This window comes from Leptonychotes weddellii, chromosome 15, assembly GCF_054177405.1.
Source record: "Leptonychotes weddellii isolate Sample4059 chromosome 15, ASM5417740v2, whole genome shotgun sequence".
Taxonomy (NCBI): domain Eukaryota; kingdom Metazoa; phylum Chordata; class Mammalia; order Carnivora; family Phocidae; genus Leptonychotes; species Leptonychotes weddellii.
Genome location: NC_138383.1, coordinates 17,085,994 through 17,110,108, shown reverse-complemented (window position 1 = coordinate 17,110,108; position 24,115 = coordinate 17,085,994). Strand labels below are relative to the sequence as shown.

The 24,115-nt window shown below is 52.8% G+C and overlaps 1 protein-coding gene and 1 pseudogene across 2 annotated transcripts; both read right to left on the bottom strand.

Annotated features, from left to right (window-relative positions):
- Positions 1-212: 212 nt before the first annotated feature.
- Positions 213-24,115, bottom strand: MPP3 (MAGUK p55 scaffold protein 3). The gene is made up of 20 exons (XM_081804905.1): positions 24,032-24,115; positions 23,641-23,715; positions 22,705-22,767; positions 22,341-22,459; positions 22,003-22,080; positions 20,778-20,858; positions 20,399-20,536; positions 19,063-19,144; positions 17,813-17,898; positions 16,376-16,450; positions 13,249-13,445; positions 10,926-10,990; positions 9,572-9,592; positions 9,039-9,080; positions 7,723-7,887; positions 7,554-7,634; positions 5,085-5,178; positions 4,787-4,895; positions 2,855-2,977; positions 213-736 (listed from the first exon to the last, which is right to left on the bottom strand). Exons 3-20 carry the CDS (start codon positions 22,727-22,729, stop codon positions 560-562), a joined length of 1,758 nt encoding a protein of 585 aa, XP_081661031.1. The 5' UTR covers positions 22,730-22,767; positions 23,641-23,715; positions 24,032-24,115; the 3' UTR covers positions 213-559.
- Positions 9,039-13,170, bottom strand: LOC102746491 (V-type proton ATPase subunit E 1 pseudogene; annotated as a pseudogene). The gene is made up of 3 exons (XR_014140463.1): positions 11,934-13,170; positions 10,926-10,990; positions 9,039-9,080 (listed from the first exon to the last, which is right to left on the bottom strand). The product of XR_014140463.1 is annotated as a V-type proton ATPase subunit E 1 pseudogene (transcript).

Here is a 24,115-nt window from a genome sequence, read left to right as displayed (position 1 = left end):
GTCTTCAAAAAAAAGTCTGCGGGTGCTCACTATTTAAGAAGGCAGAGAACCAAGTTTTCTGCCAAGCAAACACAATCGCAAAGGTTAAAACTAACATTTTAGTGCTTGAGGACAGGGGAGCTTCAGTTGCATGGAAAATCTCAGTGGGTAAGGACAACTCCATTTCCAACAAAGCTGAATAAATGAAGCATCGCTCCGTTTATAATCTCTGCAAATCGGTACTGTGTAAATTTCCCACCCCCACCCCCAAAAGGCAGTGGCTATCTAACTTCGGTGCAAAGAATCAGGGTCGACTTGCCTGTGATACTTGAGTGAATGAAATATGCTATTTTGTGATACGCCCCCTTTCAATTCACGTTCTCTGCTCCAAAGGGGTGCAGTGAAAAACAACAGACAAAAACCCAGTAACGGACGAGACTTCACACATATATTCTTGACAATGGAGTTTATGGAAAATTCTGCTCCTCTCCACAGTTGAGATTCCTTGACGGTAGCATGGGGGAGGCTGGACGAGGTGGTCTTCCAGGTCCCCTCCAACCCGGATGTTCTAGGATTATAGTTACCTGACCCAACTAATAGGCACCCAGTGAATGTCCTTGCTCAGCTTCTCCAAGAGCACTCTGAGCTGGCTGTGGGCACTCTGGAGGTCCTCCTTCACCAGCACGCTGTCCACCAGATGCCCGTAGTGCTGGTCTATGAAGGCGGCAGAGGCGGCCATCTCCTGCTGCTCCTCGTCCTGCAGGGAAAGGGGCAGCTGGGGAGCCACTGGGTTGTTCTCCCTCAAAATAAGAAACTTCCAGCCTTTTTCTCGGGCAGTGTTCTAATGTCTAATTTTGAGTGGGTGACTTGGGCCCATGAATAATAACCCATGGGGTACACAAGAACAGAATGTGGTGATAACACCCAATCACACGTCCGAAAATGTTGCCCGGAAGTAGACACAATCCTTGTTCGTCTTCTCAAAATATCTACTGTTAGATATTAGGACCTGTTAACCTCAGCCATGACACAGGCTTTGGGCGGATGCCAATTCTATTATCTGTATGTACATATAATACGTCAATATCACACTTCCGGTGGAAGGTATTTCCAAGGAAGGGGTACCATCGTGTTGTGTGTCGATTTGGTTAAGTAATTACAGCAAAGAACTGCAAATACTATTAACTATAAGCAAAGCAAGCATTTCTGGAAACAATGAGGGGGAAAAGAAGGAGAATAAGTAACCCTAAGGCTCTCTGAATTCAGACTCCTAAATTCATCACGTAGAACTTAATTCTTCTTGCCATTTCCTCATGCCAGAGCCCAACACGAGCACCATAGCTAGAGTAGAGTTCTTTCCGAAAGCTCTAGGACAATCCTGACCAAACACCCCATTTCCCTGGGGTCCCCGACTTCCTTCATCAGACTGCTTTCCCGCCCCCTAACCCTGAGGGACAGGTAGCCCGCGTCCCTCCTTTGCCCAGCCTGCGTAGGGTTTGTTTCTTCATTCAAAAACACCTTGAAAAAGCAGAACCTCGAGCCGGTAGTTGACTGATGGTTAGCTTGATTTGGGGGAAAAAGGCACGTGGCAGGTCACCTCTAAGTAACGTCGCAAAATGAAATTCGTCTCTGGCATTCACCCACTCCCTTTCTATCTCTAGCCAGGCCTCTGCCGCCTTCTCTCTTGTGCTTACAGAGACTCAGTGCTTTTAGAGCGTGGGGTGAGCTGCCCTCCCCCAAAGAGACCCACATTCCAAAATATTCCCTCCTCCTCCTCCTCCTCTTCTCTCTGTTGCCCATCAGCCCCAGATCCCGACTTTAGTGAGAGCACCTGCAGCATCTGAAGATAGGTTCTAAAGGACTCGGAAAGAGTTGGGCATGCTGCCACAAAGACGGTAGAGACTGAAGAGAAGGCTGAGGTCATTTCTTCTCCTTACTTTCTCCCAGGAGGAGAAAAAGTAGATGACATCAGGAGAACCTTCCTAAATCCATACTCTCTCTCGCAGGGCTCCTCTCATACTCAAAAGCACTCTGCAGTGTCTGATGCTGCCCCTGGATCTTCAATCCCACCTCCCCTGTCTCCTGCTTCTGGAGTTTCCCCTCCTCCAGGCACCCTCATTGTTCAGCTTGGAAGCATATAGCTATTTAAGGAACTACAGAAGGAACATTTTCACCACTAAGTACCTCAATCTTTCTAATATTTACATCTTGAAGGAACTCAAGTAAATCTCTCATGGAGTAAAAAGTATGGCATTTGTTTTGTGGCCCAAAATCCCCTGAACCAGGGGCGCCTGGGTGGCTCAGTGGGTTAAGCGTCCAACTCTTGATCTCAGCTCAGGTCTTGATCTCAGGGTCGTTGAGTTCAAGCCCCCTGTTGGAGCCTACTTAAAAAAAGGCGGGGGTAGGGAGATCTCCAGAACCCTTTTCCTGGCCTATAAAGGTGGAATTCAACCCCCTGTGCTCAGGGAGAGAGTCACTGTCCTGAACAACCCATAGGAAAGACTCCCACCATGCTGTCCATTGCCCCATGTTTGATCCACTTGCTGGATCCGAAGTTGGTGTTTCAATTAAAAACAACTTGGGTTTGGCCTGGGAATTGAACAGGTTAGTGTGATCAAGTCTTTGACAGATGTCCCTTATTTTCTGGGAGGATCCTTCTGTGAAGGAGTGAAGGGTGGGGAGCCCAGGCAGAGCCATCCCTGCCTGAAGCGGGAGGAACTTTCAGCTGCCCCACCTTGGGCTTTCCGGTCACCTGACCATCTAAGTCTGGCCAATAGGCAAATGGAAAGACAGCTCCATGCAGAAAGTACATGCACCCTTACACAGTTGTAACAGGCCCTTTTAGGCCTTCAGAAATGATCAATTTTAAACTTACAAGTGGGGCTGCTGTGTCCTCACAGGCTGGGGACATGGGCGGCATCTTCCTCTTTTCCTGAATCGCAGGCTTTACAAATATAATGTAGGGCTTGAACTCTGAGGTCCTCAGTTGTTGCAGTGCCTAAGAAAGTTCAAAAACAGGACACATTTTATTATGAAACACTTTTTGAATGCTCCATAACAGTGTGCTTTATCACATAACCTCAGTGGCAAAGGTCCTGATCACATGGTCCTATGACAATGGACTTCAACTGGGCAGACCAGCTGCTCATTTTCCCATCCTCCACTTTGACACTGGACTTGGCTGGGCCCCAAAGGCCCACTTGCTGAGAATGAACGTTCCAAAGCCCTGGTTCCAAGTGTTGCCATCTCTCTCAGCTCTGACCCCACAAGCTCTAATTAACCTTCTCATGCCCTTCTCCACCTGCCCGGTCCTGACAGAAGATTCAATGTGCATCTCTTAGTCAAACGTCGTCAATTTGGACCACACTAATTCAAAATATGTGTTATCACACAGGCCTCCTTATGATATTCAGAGAAGAAAAGATTTGCTAAGCAAATGAAGAAGCTAAGAAATCATTTGAAACAAATTGTAAAGACATTAGAAGGTTTTCAGTATGCAAATCATCCTCTTCATTAGCACCTATGACCGATAACGTAAGGGCCTCATTTGGAACACTGTATTAAACTGTTACATATACAATCTGCACCCCCCCCAAAATCAATAAAATCACTTTTCAAATAAAATTTTGCAAATTTAGACTTTTAATTTTGATGACCAACCCCCAGCAAGTCCAAATGAGAGAGGGTTTTCCTTCAGAGACATAATGTGCTTTCTGGAATCTGTCTCAAGCCGACTTCTGTTAAATAAAGTCTACACCTGGGGCACCTGAGTGGCTCAGTCGTTAAGCGTCTGCCTTCGGCTCAGGTCATGATCCCGGAGTCCTGGGATCGAGCCCCGCATCGGGCTCCCTGCTCCGCGGGAAGCCTGCTTCTTCCTCTCCCACTCCCCCTGCTTGTGTTCCCTCTCTGGCTGTCTTTCTCTCTGTCAAATAAATAAAATCTTTAAAAAAATAAAAAATAAAGTCTACACCTTATAGCATAAAATCAGAGCTCCATTTCTATAGAGGAAAAAAAAACCCAGATTGAGTTCAAAGCTTAGAAGATTTGTCAAAGACGAGGTTAAGAAGATGCCTGAGCCCCCGCCAAACACACAGCAGGCAGGGTGTAGATTTGACGCCCTTCACAGGGTCACTGTCTCCTTCCCTTTTCTCTTTCCAACTGCTCTCCGGGTGGCCTCTCTCGGTGATGCCCTGAGCCACTGACTTGACTGACTTGACCTGTCGTGGGGGCGCGGGGGCGGTGTCCTGATACGGGGAGCTGGGCCCCAGCATCCACCTGCGCAGTGGCATCTAATTCTCGGTCCTGTTACTGCTGACCAGCAGCGCCCACCCACTGCCTGATGCCCACCATGCAGAGGCTACGACCCCAGGTCTGCAGGCCACCACGGGGCCTGGGAGCACCCTACAGTGAATGCCATTTTGTGCATACATGTGCACATTTCGGGCTACAGAGCTTTCCTTAGATTCTCAAAGGCAGACTTAAGGAAATTTTAACATCCAGTCCTCTGGACTAAAAAAGCCTTAGACTGGGGTCAAATGTTTTGTAAAATATACAGTCCCCTCATTTATTATTATTTTTTTGTTATCATTTTTTTTTTTATTTTGAGAGAGAGAGCAAAGGGAGAGAATCTCAAGCAGACTCCCTGCTAAGCACAGAGCCAGATGCGGGGCTCAATCCCAGGCCCCTGAGATCATTATCTGAGCTGAAATCAAGAGTCAGACACTCAACCGACTGAGCCCCCCAGGCACCCCTCCCCTCATTTATATATTCTGCCAACAGAAAACGCCCAACTGGCTCAGAAACTCACGTCCGGCTCCACATCCACCAAACACACTTTGTTTTTGGCCATCACCGCCTGGATGGCGTCCAGGCTGGTTCCGTAGAGATTTTCCTTATATTCACCATGCTCCAGAAACCTAAAACACCACCAACAGGGAACGGGCCCTTAGTTCCTGAGTTTGCCTAAATTAGCAGGGCAAGATAGATGGACTTTCCACCGTAACTCCTCTCCCGCATCCCCCATCCTTCCCGAAAGCCCTCCCACAAGGTCAGGGGGAACACCAGACGGGTGCACCGAGGGCCAGCTGGGCCACCACGCCACGTACTTGTTGTGATGTAAGTCGGCCTCGAATGCTTGCTTAGAGACGAAATGATATTCCACCCCCTCCTTCTCATGGCTCTTTCGGGGCCTGGTGGTATCTTTGAAAGAAAGGAAAAGGGAAACTGGGCAAAAAGATGTCCCCTCACAGTGCACGAGAACAACAGCGAGCCTGGGCCCTCCTTCCCCTCCGGAGCTCATCGCTGCTCAGTGGATGAACCCACCATTCCCATTCCTCAGTGTCCCTGTGGGGCAGGCACCCTCCTCGATGTGGGAAAGGAGGCCTCCCCCTTTGCAGGGGAGGAAAACTGAGGTGCAGGGAGGTCAAGCCCCAAGCCAGGGTGTGAGCTCCGTCCCATGCCAAGCGTTTGCCCTCAGGGGCCCCACTAGACAGCCTGGCTGAGGTGGTGTGGCTTGTAAAGAATCGCTGAAGGGATCCCTAGTCCTAACCGTTGATTTCCTCCTTGTTTTCTTTTCTGCGAGCCAGGGGGCCCCAGATACAGACGGCCCTGCTGTAGGCTTTTAATTTCTTATTCGGTTATTTCTCATTTTGAGAAAAGAGACATGAAGGCAGACAGTCCGTGACGGACTAGATGGTTTCAGCAAAGCTGGCTCTCACATAAATAACTGCAAAACATACAGCGTTTCTCCACTGATTTCTGTGATAGAACTGAGGTGCGCACTTCGGGGGAAAATCAGGTCCTTCACAGAACGAGAGCACGCGTGGAGGAACACACTGCTCTTTTCCAGAGCATTCCAAAAGAAAAGGGCCCTGAAGGGGGTCTTGAAGGACAGTATTATCATGCCCTTGGGGACCACACAAGGATGCTCTGTGCTCTCTCTGTGTCATCCCTGTCCCACCTTGGGCAGGGCTGCTAAGGTCACTTTTCTGACCGTGTCATTCGCTTGTTTAAAAACTTCTTATTCGCCACCGACAACATCCTAAAGACCTTTGACGAGTATCTCCTCCCACATCATCCACACTAGCCTCCCCAGTCCCTAATGCTGCTACCCTGGGTCACACCTCCATCCTTTTCCACAAACTGTTCCCTCTGTATAGAGAACTATTCCTTTCTTCTCTGCCTGGAAAACTCCTATTTATGCTTCAAAACCCAGGATAAAAGTCACCGCCTCTCTGAAGTAGGAAGCCTTGGGAAGTCTGCCTTGACTCTTTCAGTTCCTAAGAGCAAAGGGGGGGGAAGTCACCTATCTGTGGGGTGCCTGAAGCAGGTAGGCCTGGCCATCCATGCACCCCTGTCTTGGGGGATAGATCTGGGGGTTTCTGAAGGACCCATGTGTGAGCAGCCTCCACATGTCCTGTTTCAGTCCACCCTGGAAGGCAGTGGCCCTCGGAAGCCTACCTACCAGGTCCATCAGAGGTATGCCACTAGAATGGCTTCCTGAACCCTGCCGCCTCCCTCCAATCCCTGCCACTTCAGGTAGGCCTCCGAAAGACAATTCTGACAACCCACACACTGGGTTATGGGCCCCGAGGTCCAGGGGAGAGGCGTCCGGCAAAAGAAAGGATTGGTAGCTGCCCTTAGGACATTCTGGAAAAGTCTCATTACTGCCACCACAGCCTTCCCTCTCGGTGACCCCGAGTGCCCACACTGCATCCCTCTGAGGTCAGAAGAACGGAGGGTCCCAGAAAGGGAAGGGACAGCCAAGGACAGGAGCGGTAGGCGGCAGGGGAGAGGCCCTTTGTGTGGCCTCATTAAGGCCTGGGTTTGAATCTTGGCCCCACTACTTACCAACTGTGTGACACTGGGCAAGTTACTTAACCTTTCTGAGCCCCAGTGTCTTCCTCTGGGTACAGGATGGTGATCATCCTTCTCCTCAAGGGTACTGGGAGGGCTGCCCGAGCTACTGCACATAAAAGCTCCTAGACCCTTCATTCCCCTCTTCCGCATCACATCCAGAACCAGGGCCTCCTGCCTCCTTGGTCTCAGCATCCACAGCTGTTCCTAGCCTCAGGAACTGGCAGGGGTGTGAGCACCTTGGAGGGGGCCCAGCCACTCTGATGGGCTGGAAGCCAGCTACAAGGGAGTGCCCGAGCAGTATCATAACTCACCAGGCTCCCGACTTCTCTGCCCTGCTCTCTTACCCAAGCAGAGGGCGGGGGCCATCAGAGTCAGAGTCACTGTGAAGAGGAAGCTGGAATGCCCCCTTGGTGCTGATAGCCCCTTGGTGTCACCCTGAGGTTGCTACTTTGCCTGCAATGTCCTTTAGACTCATCTCCCACCCCAGGAAGGAACGGGGCAAGTGGTCCTCCAGCTTCTGCCTCAGAGGGTCCTAGTGGACCACTGAAAGTGGGTTTCTTATCATGCCTAGGTCCCATGATCTGCCCATAGCAGGCAGCGCCCATCGGTCCCTCAGACCCAAAGTAAGGATCAGATGGATATGGGGAGTCAAGTCCCTATGAACTATTATCCATGCTCACACACGCACACACAAAGCCCCGTGTGCGCCTTCTTACATGGAACAGCAACGCCAAAGTGCTGTGGGTTCTCTGCCACCACCTTCTGCTTCAGCTCATGCAGTCGGGCTCCCAGGGATCCTGGGAAACAAAAGGAAGGCTGACCAGGGTCCCTGCTGAGTCCAGGAGGAAGCCAGCCCACTCCCTGGAAATGCAGGACCTCACCTACCAATCAGAACCACCAGGCGGGGCCGTTCACCAGGCTGATGCTGGTACCTGGTTACCTCCTCATAGGTCAGCAGCTCTGGAGCCTCGGCTCCTACAGACCCCTTTCCTTCTTGGGGACTTCCCGGTCTTTCTCTTCGGCCCAGCCGGAAGCTTCTCCGAAGACCAGCTTTGTGGGAAGGGCAGGGAGAACTGTGGCACTTGTCCCAGAATCTCCCAGGAAAGACTTTCTCTACCTGGCCAGACCTAGAAGGGGGGCTGAGTCCCACTGAACCTCTCCCAACTACCTCCTGTTACAGGAAGGGGCTGATCAGGATGCAGAGTACAATGAAGAAAAGGTGACCATCTGGCCTCCAAAAATAGGGTTCAAGGTCAGTTTTATTTAAAGATGTTTATTTTTAGAGAGCACAGGGAGAGGACCAGAGGGAGAGAGAGTCTTAAGCAGACTCCACGCTGAACGCGGAGCCTGGCACGGGGCTCGATCCCACGACCCTGAGATCATGACCTGAGCCGAAACCAAGAGGTGGACGCTCAACTGACTGAGCCACCCAGGCGCCCCAGTCACTGTTTTATTTAGCACATGGCTGATCTTGGGAGAATCATCACCTCTCTGAGCCTCGATTTCCTTATCTATGAAGCGGGAATACAAATCTACAAGTGCAATGTGTGGTCCTGGGTTGGATCCTGGATCAGGGAAAATGCCTTTGAAAAGACTAAGCAAAATAAAAGCAGCAGGGGCGCCTGGGTGGCTCAGTTGGTTAAGCGACTGCCTTCGGCTCGGGTCATGATCCCGGAGTCCCGGGATCGAGTCCCACGTCGGGCTCCCTGCTCAGCGGGGAGTCTGCTTCTCCCTCTGACCCTCCCCCCTCTCATGCTCTCTCTCTATCTCATTCTCTCTTAAATAAATAAATAAAATCTTAAAAAAAAAATAATAAAATAAAATAAAAGCAGCAAAGGGCCTTTGGAGGCTGGTAAAAGGCTCCATCACTGTGTGGTGGCGGCATGCACATGGCCTGGACCGTGGCCGAGACCGTGATGATAACAGATCGGTGTTAATGGAGCGGTCCGCATCCCTTCCCTGCCAGGGCTCTGCTCCCCGGGGCTGGGTGGAAGTTAGGGAGCGACCCCAAAGCCTGGGCAGGTCAGTCCCTCCCCTGGCTGACAGAGATGAAGGGGAATGTGGGTCCCCCAGGCTCGGCTGCTCTTGAAGCATTGCTGGGGCTCAGGTCACTCTGACCTTGTCTTCCCCTGGTCCAAGAGCCCATGGTTGGCTGTGCGTGGGAAGGGCAGGGGGTGCTGGGGGCGAGGCCCGATACTCACCCACATAGTGCCCTTTGAAGTACCCCTCACAGTCACAGGTCTCTGGGAACCAAACAGAGAGAGGGCAGCCAGTGAGCCATGCTGGACACGTACCCTGACCCAAAGGGACCCGGCTCCTGGGTGGCCAGGAGGAGCCCACTGGAATGATGTCTCGCGGGGGCTCAGGAGAGATGCCATGTCCTGGCTCCCCAGGAAACCAAGTCCTTCTGTTTCACTCAATTCTCCATGCTTAGGCCGTGGCAGGGGTTCTGGGCCAGCAGGCCCCTCTGGGTTAGGATCGCCATCAGTAGAAGGAGGGGAGATTCACTCGCCCTGCCCCACCTTCCCGTCTCCTGCCTCCCGCCCAGCTGGTGGCACAGTTAGCCCAGCCAGAGTCCAGGGAAGGTGGGGCACTATGTGCCAGGTGGGCAGGGAGGAGCTCTGTCCCCAGCGGCTCTTCACACCTCAGGGCACAGGGGGAGGAAAAGAAGCCCCTCCAGCTCCAGACAGTCTACATTCTTGTCCGGGTGCACAGGGGATAAATACCAGCCTACCTTTGTCACAAGGCTGATCATCTGCGGTTTGCACAAAAGACAGATGGAAGAGCGTTAGTGGACGGGAACCAGGAGGCCCTGCGGCTGAGAGGCAGCTGGTGGCCTCGTGTGCGTAAGGAGCCCTCCATCTGTCCCCTCTCTCTTTCCTCCAACAAACCTGTGATCCGAGCTGCGGTGCATTATTAAACCGAGCCTAGCTCTAATAATTAGTCTCCCTGTGTGTGTCTCATGAGCGGCCCGGAGCAAGCCCTCTCAGCACTGGCGTGAGCAGCCCCAAAGCCAATTTACTCAGCAGCCCGTCTGACTTGAGAGCAAGTCTGGAAGAGCAGCCGTGGGCAGTGGCCCCAAGCCAGGGAGCAGCTCACCCCAGGATGCCTGCAGTGGGACCGGACCTGCTCTCTCTCTCCCGGGGTTTGCGACGGGCCTGGGCAAAGGCAGGTGCCAGACAGTGGAGCGGAGCAGAGCAGGGCTGCCAGCCAGCTGTACTCCGGCCACCGGACACCCCTCTGGGCCCCTCACTTGGTTCCGAGCCCCCCTGAGCCAGAGAAGCCATATCATGGGGCAGCTTCGTCTCTATACAGAGCTCTAACCTGGAGGCCGTGGGCACAGGCCCTCTGAAAACCTGACCCCAGCCCCGCTCCCTTGACCTCATGACCCTCCATTTTCCCACGTTGGAAAAGAGGATGTCCTGACTCCACTCCTTCACACTGTGACGATTAAAAGGCAAGGTGACAGGTGGGAATGTCTTCTGAAGGCAGGGGCTACACAGGGGAGGGGTGCCAGATAAAATAGAGGACGCCCAGTTAAATCTGCATTTCAGATACACAACAAATAATTCCTTAGTATAAGTATGTCCCAAATATTGCATGAGCTATACTTACACTAGAAACCCATTCATTATTGATCTGAAATGCAAATTTAACTGGGCATCCTTTATTTTTATGTGCCAAATTTGACAGCTAACACAGGGTCACGTGCAGCCTTCTCCACTCCCGTCCAGCATCAGTGGTTCTGAAACTATCAGGATCAGAGAGCGCCTTGGCAGGGGACACTCTCCCAGACACACACACACGTTTGCACACAATTTTGGAAGAGGTGTTTAACATGCCCCCCGGTATCATCTATGGGTCCCCAATACAGTAGCTCCTCTCCAGAGAACAGCTCCCCCCTCCCCGACCTACCCCCATTTCCCCTCCTCATCCCTCTCCCCATCCCCTCCTTCTTCTGGAGGCCCACCAGCTCAGACAGGACCCCTGGTGCCCTCTCCAGTCCAGCGCTTGCTTCTTCGGGGCACGAAGCCCCTGACTCCTAACCCCGGCCCCTCGCTGAAGGGCTTCCCTGCCCATCTACTCACAGGGGGGCTTCCTGAGGCTCTGGGGGCTCGGCAGGGTGCCAGTGGCTCTCCGGTAGCTCAGTCGCCTGCAGGGACACAAGGAGACGGGCAGGCCCATGAGCTCCGCCACAAAACCAGTCAGAGAGAACCTTCTGGAAAATTCAGGGAAACCAAAGCCTAGATAGCACAGGTGAGAGGTGACGCAGTCATTTACACTTTTGGAAATCTATCCTAAGGAAACCACTTGAAATGAGGCACAGTCTCACGTGCAAGGTGATCAGTGCGGTCTTGGGGCAGCCAGACGGTGCAGACAACTTAAAAGTACAGCCACAGGGAAGGAGTGAAGTCACTCAGAGACGCTCGGAGCACGCCCAGGTGAGGGGCAACCCTCCCAGGATCTGACCTCACAGAGCCCGCTGTCCTCCTCCCCCGAACCCGTCACATTTCTAGAAAGTGTTCGTCTGAACCACCTGTGACTTTCCTGCTACACTGTCAGTTCCTGGGGGGGAGGGAGGGCAGAACCCAGACTCGCTGCCCGTGAGTACAGGGTCTGCTTTTTTTTTTCCCCATGTAAACCTTTTGTTTTAATAAATAAGACCTATTCATGGCTTAGATTTTAAATCACATTTACAGATGAGGAACACTTCTAGGCCCAAGCAGGTGAACAGTGAAGCTACTGTTGCTGGTAGGAATGCATGCCCCCCATGCGTTTGAAGCCTAAAGAGCAGAAACTGAATGTCAGAGAACACCATACACATCACCCTCTAGTGGAGAACTGACAGCAGAAGACGAGAGGAAGAGCCGAGACTGGGGGAAGCTCCGGTAACCACCATCTGATACCCTCACCTTCATGCTACAGAAGCAAATGAACGTTGTGCTACTTTTAGATAAGCTAAGAAGGAGGCTTGCTGATCAGAGTAAGTGAAACTTTCTCTCATTTTAACAATTAGGCCAAGGGCATTAGCTACAGAGAGGATCCACGGATGAATACAGAATATTAGAACAGCGAAGAGGAAGCCACACAGATACCTTGTTTTTTCAAATATCAGAAAGTTCCGCATGACAGCAGGAGAGCGGTGGATGAACTTCACCTCGCCCAAAGGTTTAGTCCAAAAACTTCCTGTTGGCATTTGCACCAAATAAGGCTCCCCGTACTTCTGGCATCATCTGGGCTATGAGATCCAGCCAGCTTTCTCGGGTATTGGAAACTTTTATTCTACGATCCCCATTATAGACCTCAACTCCACCAGCTATTTCCTCAGGCAGCTAGGCCTCCTGATCAATTTGGACATCAACGTCTTTTTTGGTGGCAATTTTGTGCCTAGGAATCGCTTTTTGCATTGCAGCCTTTACCAGAGGGAAATCCTGCTTCCTGCAACGAACAATCATTCGGGGCTCCAACAACTGGTACAAACCCTGGAGGACCAGTCCATCCAGCAGCACTTGGTACCTGGTTGTATCTTTTACCACTTTGCTGAGTCTCTGTTTTGCTTCATTTAATAGGTCTGTAATAAGGTCATCTCTTGCTCTGAGGACTTTGAGCTTTGCTTGATTCATCAAATTAGACATCTGAATTTTCTTCTGCTGCTCAATCTGTTTTTCTTCTCGTAGTATGCCATAATCTTCAGTCTTTGGGTTTGCACAAGACGACCTTTCTCAATATTGAACTCTTCCCCTGCCTTCGCATCTATTTCCTCTGCTTTCTCATTGGCTTCTTGTTCAATAAAAGCCATCATATGCTTAATCTGCTTTTGCATGTCAGCATCGCTGAGGGCCATGGTGAAAGCTGTGCTAGGCCAGAGGCCCACTGGCTCTAGTTTAGGTTGGAAGGGGGCGGTGGAAGGAAGGGCATGGTCTCCTTTCTGATGAAATATTATATAGCTATTAAAAATCACACACTAAAGACGAGGTAATAACGTGGGAAATGCTGAAGTTGCCATGTTAAAGGACACAGACCCCAAAAGCACGACTTCCAATTCTGTGTCTCTCCCGTAAAAAGCTCAGGAAGGATGTCCATCATGCCATCTCAGATAGTAGCGAGCCTTGGGGTAATTAGCTTTCCCTCGTCCTCCTCGTCTATATTTTTATATTTTATTTTTCAACTTTCTTTAAGTAGGTATTATACAACATACATGCATTTAGTGACAACATAGATTTCCGTGCATGTATTTAAATCTCAAACGGCCATCCCCGCTGGTTAGAGCGCAAGAAGACTGAACACAAGGGCGATGGGTACTTCCCTCCGCAACGACATACCGCGTGTCCCTCTGGCCAGGGCCCCGCCGTGTACCCACGCCTCTAAGCCACTCCAGAGCCACCCCCTGACAGCACAGCCCAGACCCACCTTTCCTGGAACTGCTTGGAGGGGATGAGGCCAGCTCGAAGGTTGGTGTCCCCTACTCGCTTGGCCTGCCACCACGTGGGATCGTCCTGGCTCACCACCTCCAGGACCTGCCTGCGCTGGAAGGGCAGGCCCGCCTCCTGGCAGGGGATGGCCCGGTCTTCCCTCGGATTGTAGTGGAAGAGCGCCCGCATGAACACCTGAAAAGGGGGTGAGCACAGATGTGTCTCTGCCGCATCGAACGCCAGATGACACCTATCACTCGCCATCAGGACGAGCAATCAGCCTCGAGGACAGAAAGCTAATCAGAAACACAGGGCACATGGTTTCCTCTCGTTCTGCAGCCGTTTTGAATATTACAGTCGGGAAATCCATCAAGGTTCAGAAAATTAAGAGATGGGCCCTCTATCTGAATTCCTCTTTCCAGCCTAAGTACTTCCCTATTTCCCCAGCCTGCAGTCCTTAAAGCAGCCTCTTAGCATACACAAAGCAACAACCAGTCCTGGGAACCAGCAGGATGGTTTTGATATGCTAACTGCCCCTAATGAAGTCAGCAGCCATCTGTTAAATAAGTGATCTAGATGCTTTGATTAGAACACAAATATCAACAGCACAACTGTTACTACCTCCTCATCATCACTCTGCAGTGGGTGACTGACGTCCACATTTTTCTACAGCTCACCCTGCCTCATCTGCCACATACTCGGCCAACCCCCAACTCTCCCCTTTACCCTGAAGTCACCCCTCTAGAGATGATGGTGGGAAGATACAGCATTCTGTCACACTTTCTTGTTCTATAATTCAGTGGACGGATTTATTTTATTTATCTCTATTACCAGACCATTAGGGTCCAATTACTTTAACAACAAACAGAAAAGAAAAAAACAAAACAAAAGCCACAGGGCTTCCTTAGACAGATCCAAGTCATATTCCTTTATGTGTCCACCAGAAAAGATTCAGTTAGGGGCGCCTGGGTGGCTCAGTCGGTTAAGCGTCCGCCTTCAGCTCAGGTCATCATCCCAGGGTCCTGGGATCGAGCCCCACATTGAACTTCCTGCTCAGTGGGGAACCTCTTCTCCCTCTCCCTCTGCCTCTCCCCCTGATCGTGCCCTCTCTCTCTCTGTCAAATAAATAAATAAAAATCTTAAAAAAAGAAAAGATTCAGTTAGACAAGGGTAAAAACTTTCTGGCCAGATATTATGAGGACAGATATCCTCATCCAGCTACAGATGTCAGGGTCCCAGGCACTCGGAAAAGAGTATAATCTTATATGGCCAGCCCAGATCAAGCTTCTGGATCAAGAAGAAATATTTAAGAAGGATGGGCTAAGGGACAGGTTACCCATTTTCTCCAGGGAAACCAAGTTTTCTCCCTGTATTAAGTTAGAAGCTGCAAAAGCTGCCCATGAAGATCACATTAGCATATCCAAGAAAGAACCGCCTTCCATCAGATAAGAGTCTATATTATGCAAGCCCTGGGATTCAATCAAAGTGTGCAAATAAGGAACAGTCACACAAAGATGATGTCTTCGTTTGCTGTAAAAGTCTGACACTAAAGACATTGTCCATTATTGATCCCCATTCACCAAAATACTCATCGACATCTACTCTATGCCAAGTGCTATAATTTGTTCCTTCTTATCCCACATTTCGTGCCCAGAGCCAGGGACTGGGAATCACCTTTCTTGAAAAATGGGCACACTTCCTTCCATCTCCTGAGGAAAAGTATGTCCTGCCTTTTCTCTCCTTTCTGCCCTGGCTGCCAGGCAGTTCAGATTCCAATTTATCTGAAACCAAAGCAATGCCCTCTCTTGTTCTCTCATCATCTTTGTGTGACTGTTCCTTATTTGCACACTTTGATTGAATCCCAGGGCTACCACCACCTCAGCTCGGGTCAGAATAATCTCTCACGGAGGCTTTTACAACAGCCTCCCTACCAGGTCTCCCTGCCTCCGGTCTCTACCCACTCGGCCCTCCCCCAACGTGGCAGCCTGGGAGTTCCCACATCCCCCAGGGCCTCGCCATTTCAGTACCCCGCCCCCCAGCCAGACTTCCAGCAGCCAGCCCTGGCGTCTCTCTGTCCAAGGGCTTTCTCTGGTCACCGCTCTACTCTAATGCAGCCAGCCGAGAATGCTGGGAATCCATCCCTGGATGCAGCCTGGCAGGAGTCGGTGCACAGATCTCCCAGCTCCCCTGGCTCTTGGGTGGGAAGACACGTGTCTACGCGGGATCCCCGAGTTCCCCAGCAGGATGACACAGTAGTAACTTGCTGGATGACACACGCTTTGTTGCACTCACTGCCTTCCTTTCCCCGGGGTGTTTCCCGGGGTCACCTCCAAATGAACTACTTGCGCTCGAATCCTCGTCTCAGGGGTCGGCCTCTGAGAGCCCCAAACCAGGCCGGGATTATGCCAACACCCTTAAGAAAGCATTCAAGGCCATTCCAAAGATAGCCTTAACCTACCTCCCAGCACAACCCCTCCAGAGCCTGACCAGGGTGCTCTCTCTCACCGACCCCCAAAAGTACTCCTCTCCACACCTACTGAGCCTCTGTAGATGCAGACCTCTCTGTGTGAACTTCCCTCCCCCTCTTCTTCACCAGGGAAGTCCTACTCGCCTTCACCTGCCTCAAGCCTCACTTCCAGCACCTCTACTACCTGTCCCCTTCCAGGGCATCTGTAACTCTGCTCAGAATCTTTCTGAAACACTAGCACTAGTCTCAGAGCCATGAAAGATTTGCTCCCCGGCATCCCTCTCTGAACTAGGAGTCCTCAAAGCCACCAACTGTCCCTGTCTCCAGCATCTGGCAGAGCGCCCAGCACAGAGGTGCCCAAAAAAGGTAGGCTCACCAAAGAATTAAGCAAATGGCAGTTACTTAATTGGTCCCGAAACCAGCACATTTGGTAGTTTCTCCTCTTCAGGGCCCTAATTTTCTATTTCAATTAAAATAACCTTGTCTTTTATTAGTAAGCTACGTCGAATCCGGTTTAGAAAAAGGCAGGTACAAATAAATGAATCACAGTGTGACTGAATTACAGTTCTCTACTGAGCACACGTTCCGAGGACCAGATGTGTGATCTCTTCCCGAACGACTGCTTCAAAGCCCTCCCCGGCCTCCGACCCCGCCATACCTTGCTGTCCTTTAAACGGTCCTCCTCCTGGGTGGCTGGGATGATTTTCAGGGTAATGGATCCCTGGGACTGCGCCTGAGAGGGGAGAGGTCGAAGCTTACCACCTCCCATGTCTAACCGTCGGTGAGTTCAAGTCTTCCTGCCCCCATCCGGAAACTCACATTCAGAAGGAAGTCAGGCGCGTCCCCTCCCCTGTGGCCCACCCTCCAGGGGTGGCTCCCGTGAATTAACTAAAGCAAAACTCAAAACCCAGTATCTGCATTTTCATGGGACAAAGGGACACAAAACTCTACATGAGCACCAAGGACAGTGCACGCCCTGAGTTCCTCCTTTCCATCCCTCCTGACCTCTAGTGCTCCAAAGGCCACCCTTCTTTCTCTTCTCTCAGATTATTTTCATAACCAAGTTCAGTTTCATTTCCCTCCCTTTGCTTCCATCTTCCCCATCGGGCTCTCCAACCTCAGGCCACCCCTACCTTGCTGGGGCTTCCCCTTCCTTCTATCCTGACACAGACCCCGCATCCCCATGGGGGGAGGGGGACACGAGGCAGAATGCAGTCCACCCATGAGAGCACATCTCGCCCAACAGTCTCCCTGGCCCAGCACTGCCCTAGAACACAAGGAGCCCAGGGCCCGGAACTGGGGAAAGGGCAGTGGGGTCAGGAAGACCAAAGGAGCCTGCCTGCAACCAGGGCTCCCTACGGTGGGGGGTCCTCTCTCGTCAGATCAGCCCATTTCTGCCCCCTCCCAAACCATCGGAAATTAGCAAAGAGGGTCATGTCGGTGGGGAGAAGGATAAAGAAGACAAAACTGTGGTTGGGGCTTTTGACAATTGCAGCTTGACTTGAACTTGCAGAACGGGCTCTGGAGGTTGTTTGCATCCCAGCACTTAAGACCCTAGAATCTCCTCACAGATGTGAAGTGCTGTATCCTTTCCAGGATGTTTACATCCTGATCATAACCACGCATTGAATGAGAAACGCTCCCTGTTCCTACTTTACAGGAAAGGAAAGTGGAACCCACGGTGACCTAACAGCTGGCCCAAGGCTGCGCGGCTGAAAACTTGTGGAGGCAGGATTCGAACCCAGGACCAGCTGACCCCAAAGCCCTTGCTCTTGGTCCTCCTTGTACTGCAGCTTCTTAGTCCATATTCCTAAGCCCTTCAGAAGAGGGGACCCTTTTGAGGGGATGTCGCAGAAGGGGCCTCAGGAAAGAGAGTGGGGCTCTGCCGAAGAGGTCTGAGAGGCAGGTGGCCCGGGAGTGCCACTCTTCCTGTCTCCCACCCTGACCCTGGGCATGCCACAAGGCCACTTTGCCTGCAGCCTCCTCATGAACACAGAGACTGAGCCAGAATCCACCCTGGCTCCTGGAAGTGCCTTGCTTTGGTCTCCAAAGACCGGCCCCCCGTTTCCGCCCCCAGGACACATGCAGCACGGACCAGAATCTGGCTGATCTCGTCGGGGCGCTTATGCAGGACTGTGATCCCGTTCACTTCTCGGAGCTCATCTCCAACGTGGACCAGACCTAGGAGACACAGGGGCTGCCCATCAGCACAGGAAGGGGCCTCAGCCCCAGGGCACCACTGGCAGCCACCAGAGGAACCTGCCACATGCACAGCGGACTCAAGGTATAAAGACAGTGGGCGGGCCGGGGGCCGGCTGAGTCCTACCGCACATGGGGCGCCCCACTCAACATCGCAGCCTCAAAACCACCCAGGGAAACCCCCAGTTTACAAGCAGGCAGCTGAGACCCAGAGCAATTATGTGGCTTGCCCAAGACCACTCTGCTAAGAAATAATGGAGCCTGTGTTCAAACACACTTATTTTGACATCGAAAGCCTGGTTCTTCCCATTATAACCTCTGCTTCTTTAGAAATATCATTAACTCTTCACCTTCCTAGGTTAACAGACGTACTCTTAGAATGTCTTTCTCAAATCTTAAGAAAACTTAAAGGCACCAGGAAAGGTGACGTCAAGAGTACTAAGACACCTGTCCAGAGGCCTTGGTTCTAATGACAAGTGTCTCTGCACATGAGGCCCTAACTGCTAGCCAAACAGCAGCGGCGGCCAGAAGGCGGTTTGGCGTGCAGGATCTCGGGGCCCCCAACACCTGCTGCATCCGACTCTGCATTTAACAAGATGCTGGGGGTGGGGCCGGTGCTTGCTAATGTTTGAGAAGCTCTGGTCTCCACAAGAGTGATCCCCAGACTTCGGGGGTAACACCTCTCTACACCAGAAGGTTTGCCTCCCAACTGAGTAGTTGTTACACACAACACTGATTCTCAACCTGTTTTCCACCCAAACAAATCTGGGGCGTGAACACCCTTCCCTCCATAAGAGCGACAACTGGGGTGGTGGGGAAGGGCGTCCCTGCTCTGCAGTCAGGAAACCCGCCCAGCCTACGCTGCGGGCTTAAGGACCCCGGTCCTCGGCGAGGCCAGCGCAGGAGCCCTTCTGATCAACCCCAATGTTCTCCATGCCTGAGGTATTTTCAAACGGTTAAAATTTCTACCAGGCTTGGGAAGGAGAAGAGAATCCCAGCCCCGCTCCCAGAAAGCAAAGCACATCCCAAACAGGGGACCAGAGAGGAGAAGGAAAGGAGACTCTCGTGGCCACAAGGGGAAGGCTGGGGCGTGCTGTATCCTTTCCAGGCCGTCACCTTCACCAGGCCAGCACGGACGCCACTCACCGCTCCGGTCGGCAGCGCCCCCTCGCATGATCCGGGCCACCACCACAGCCCCGGAGTGCTCATCCCGCCGGATGGTGGCACCCTGCATCGGAGACAGAGCAGGCAGGCTCCTAAGAGGCAGCCCCAAACCTCAGACCCTGAGGCTCTGGACCCCACAGAGCCTCCCCGTCTCTCCCTCTGTCACTGCAGAGGGCAGACCAAGGGCAGCCCTTTCCAGTGCTGAGGATGCAATGAAACCAGCATCTCACGTTAATACAGCACAGCAATTCCCACATTTCATTTCAGAGATGAGGGACAGGGGCTCAGAGAAGGTCAGCATCCCCGAGGTTGCCCAGCTGGAAAGGTGTAAAGGACTGTGGGACAACCAGTCCAGTGCATGTCTCTCACATCACAGCCCTTGTCTCTTGCAAAGACATTTAATAATAAGGAGAGAACGTGCCTGCAAATTCTCAACCTCTAATCAATCACGGGGTACTGGGCCTTCTGTGGTTGCCAAGGGGAACCAATTATGACCAGCCAGAGCTTCAGGACCAGACAACCCTGACCATGTCAATGGATGCCTGCCCCATTTTGCAGTGGGGGAAACAGAGGGGGCCGAGAGCTTCCCTTCCATTTGCAGAAGTGGTTTAGCTGAGTGCCCTTGGTGAAAGCTGAAAATCAAGAATGCCAGCTGTGCCATTCTCTGGGGCAAACACTAGACTCTCTGGACTTCCTCCACTTCCCCCCATCTAATAAACAACCCTGTCCCTTCGCTCTGTAAATCACTGCTGCACTAGGACCAGAATGATAACAATCTGTCAGCTGGGGAGAACGGCGGCTGCCCCTTGCTTCCTCAGTATTCAGAGCAGGATTTGGCAAACTTTTCTGTAAAGGGCCAAATGTAAATATTTTAGGCTTCACAGGCCACACCGTCTCCGTGGCAACTACACCACATTGCCGTTGCAACGTAGAAGCAGCCACAGACGATACGTAAATGAGCGGGCATGGCCACACGCCAGTAAAACTTTATTTTAAAAAACTGGCAGTGGGCTGGGTTTGGCCCTTGGACCATAGTTTGCCAAGCTCTGATGCGGAGCACGTTGATCAGGGCTGCCTTGTACAGCTGCGCAGGTTGTTACTGCACAAAGGAGCTTGGCCACAGTCAAGTGAGGCTGTGTCCACCCAGAGAAAGAGGTACCCTGCACACAAAGGTGTCACGGGGACCAGTGGTAGCCCTGACAAAGCTACTATCACTCACTCCAGGGACTTCGGGGCGGGGGGTCTCTTCCCAGGTTTCTGGGTGGGTGGGAGAGTGGTACATGGAGGGGGTGGGGAAAGAGAGGTGGGTGTCACATACCAGGGGTTCCTTGTTCTTTACCAGGCGGACAATCTTCACTGATTCTTCATCAAAATCCTCGTCAATATTATCGGGCAGAGGGGGAAGAACGGGGTCGAAATTCTTTTGGGCAACTGTATCGTGTACCATGAGCATGGCCTGTCAGGAAAGCAAGAGAAGTGAAGGGCCAGCCCTAAAGCTACCAGAGGTCAGGGGGCCTTGGCTGGGCTGTGATTTGGGGGTCTCAGATTGCATGCCAGAGAAACCACCACCCAGACACTGGTCCTGAGGACCCCCTCACTCAGAACTCTTCTTTCCTCAGCCTCTCAGCCGAGCGCTCCCCACGGCCCCCATCCCAGGGGACACAAGCTGTGTGGGCAGGCAGGGACTATGTGACTACCCTGAGGTGGGGGGTGGACAGCAGCTGGAGCAGCTCCCTCTCGTCGCTGTGCACGGAGGCGGCCTGCAGCTCTTCCATCACCTGTGGAGGAATGAGACAGAACGTCACACGCGGCTGTGGGTGCTTCGAGCCCGCTGGGAGTCTCCAGAGAAAACCCTGCTCCCTGAGCTTCAGACTCGAGGGTCCTCGCAGGAACTGTGACAGCATCTGAGAGTGCATGGGATCCTCAGCCACCCCAGGACTGACACTCTCAGGGAAATCACAGCCTGGATCAGAAGAGCCAGAGCAGCTCATCATCCTAATGGGAGCTAACTTATTAAGCCCTTACTATGTGCTATTTGCTTTATGCGGACTTTCCCACCTAAATTTCACAGAGAACTCAACATAGCAGGTATTATTATTTTGCCATTTGACAGATGAGAATTACATAGGAGAGATTAAATATCTTGCCCTAGGTTGAAAAGCCAGGATTTTAACCTGGGCCTATGTGGCTCTATTATCTGTGCTATTTTATAGATGAAGAAACTGGGACTCAGAGCGATTGAATGACCTGTGGCAGGTCCCAGAGCTGGTAGGAGAGACAGTGCCGAGCCTGGGAGCCTGACAGCCTAACGTGCTCCTAATCACGTCACATAGGGGAGAAAGGAGGGAAGGTCTGCACCCATGCCTTGCCAGGCCATCTCCTGTGTTAGGTGAGTTTATTGAGGAGCTGGCCTTGACCATCAACTTCCTAAACCATGCAACATAGAGGGCAGGTCCACAAGAAGTTAGGAAGCATTCCTTAAAAAAATGGGAATCCTGAGCCAATAGGCAGGGACACACTGCAAGTCACCTGACCCCAGGACTTCACATTGGGCCTCCCCAAAGCACAGTACAAGGCGATTGTTTGACCTTCATATTGCCAGTCCTCAACAGTTTGGAACTGCTGATCTGATCCAAATGCTCTCATTTCACAGCGGGGGGAACAGACTTTCTCGGGAACACACAGTAAGTAGGCATCCTCATGTCCCTGTGTCCCTTGGCTCAGTCCAAGGCTCACAAGTTCCTTCCTGCCCATTAGGAGGCCCAAGGAGGAACAAGAGGAGAAGGGGAGGAGATGTCTCTTCACCTTTGGGCTCCGAGCCCCTATGTCCCCTATAGGCTAAGCAATGGTGACGGGCAAGATGAAGGGGCCCTACGGGGTCGGGAGTGGGGCTAACACCGTAAGGAAAAACCTGGGGCTTACATCCTCAGCAAGGGCCACAGCGCTGTGCAGAACGGGGGTTGGACTTTGCCTCTCGTAATAGCGAAGCTTCTCGTGAATCTGCAAAGACAGCCAATTTCAGGCTGGGGCCTCCCAAGTCAGCTGCCCAGGTGTACCCTGGGTACCCCACAGCCTGCCCACGACTGTGCGGATGGCTGCAGAGTGGGTCACCGATGGGTCAGCCCAAGAGAAAGCCATTCATAGTGGGCTAACGAAGACCTTCCCGGGGCAGGGGAATGCTTGAGATGAACTTCACGGGCCTCAGCCAGCTAGGAAAACCTCTAGAAACCCTCAGCAGATGGGATGAAATGGGGCTTTACCTTCATCAAGTAACCGAGGCTTTTTTCACTGAAAACATCCCTCAAGAAGCCCATCTCTTCCTTGTGGTTGGAGTCAGGTCTGAGCTGAGAAGTCAACAGTGCCAGGGTTTCATGCAAACCTGAGGAGAGGGTAAGACACACGAAGTTTGGCCAGTGCCATGGGTACTCCCTGCCCCTGTGGGACTCCAAGTGGACCCTGCCGTGTGGACATTCTCTCCCCAGGCTCTCATCCCCAGGGTTTTCGGGCAGGGCAGCTCCTGTGAGCTAATGTAGGCAGCATCCTGCTTCCTCCCAGCCTGGGGCTGCTGGGGCAGGCTCTTTTCTCCAGGGCTTCCGGCAGGCCCAGCCCAGGAAAGGCACTCACCGGAGTCCTCAGACAGCACGGGCATGTCTCTGCTGCTCAGCTCCCGACCTCTGCCTGCGGATTCTGGGAGGAGGAGGAGGGTGAGTGGTGTCGCTCCATCAAGCATATTCATTCAACAAACAGTGCTTACACACCTGCTGTGTCTGTCCATGACCAATTTGGGGACAGAGGGGATGGTAACGAATAACTCTCTGCTTGTTTGTTTGTTTGTTTGTTTGTTTGTTTTCCAGAGAGCAAAGAAAGAAAACTAAGATTTGCTAGTACCCTGGATGTGCCAAGCATTCTGCTGGCTGGTTTCATATGACACTTTTCTTAATGTGCACAAAGCCCTGGGGAATGGGTACTAATATCCCCATTTTACTGGTGAAGAAACAGAGGCTCAGAGGAGTTCAGTAGCTTGCAGGTCAGAATCTCTACTGTGGTGGCCTTTCCGGGCTGGTCCGGAAAGGTAGGATGTGGCCCCTGCTCACGGTGGGTGCTCTGCTCTGCAGCATCCCCTGTGCCCTGTTACCTTCCGAGAGGCCCTGCGCAGGTCCCTTGTCCCTCACAAGTCCCTTGTTCACCTTCAAGTCCCTGGTCACACCAGTCTGGGCCTACAAGCTCCCTCCTCCCCCACCACCCCCAAGTCCCAAACTGAAGGGAGCATCCCCTAGAAGGGAGTGCGGAGAGGAGGTGGAGAAATGAAAGTCGGGTCTCCACTATGCAGGACCGGGCAGCCCTCGCTAGCTCAGGAGCCCCCCCGCCCACCGCCCCAACGTGCTCTGCAGCACGTGGACCTCAAAAAGTCCTCCTTCGGAAGGGGACAAGGAGAGTAATGACTGATTCATTCCGCAAACATGGAGCCAGCCCCAGTGCGCGGAGCACCGGGAACACCAAGATGCAAAAGAATGGTACTGGGCTCTCTCCAGCCACGGCGCCGCCCTCCGCCACACTCACGCTCTGGCTCCTTCTAGCTGTGCCCCCACTCCCCGAGGCGGCCAAGCCAGACTCCAGCTCGCTTTCGGAAGGAACCTGTGGGACGAACAAGGCGCGCAGCTGGCCGAAGGGAAGGCGAGCCCCGGGGGCCGCTCGCCGGCGGTCCCGAGGACGCCGAGCGGCGGGAAAGGCGCGGGGCGCACGGGGGGCGGGGTGGGGGGGGCGAGCGCGGGGAGGAAGGCCGGGCGCCGAGGGGCGGGGACTCAGCGCCCCCTCCCCCAGGCGGGGGGCTCGGGGGGCCGCGAGGCAGCCGCGCGCACGAGGGGCGGGGCTCGGCGCCTCCTCCCCGCCCCCGCCGCGCCCCTCCCGCCGCAGCCGGGCTCCCGGGCCGCTTCCCCGCGGGGCTTCCTACCTGGGCGCGCCGGGATCTCCGCTCCGCCGCCGGGAGCCGCGCGGGTGCCCGGAGCCTCGGCCGCTGCTGGCTCCGCCTCCCCGG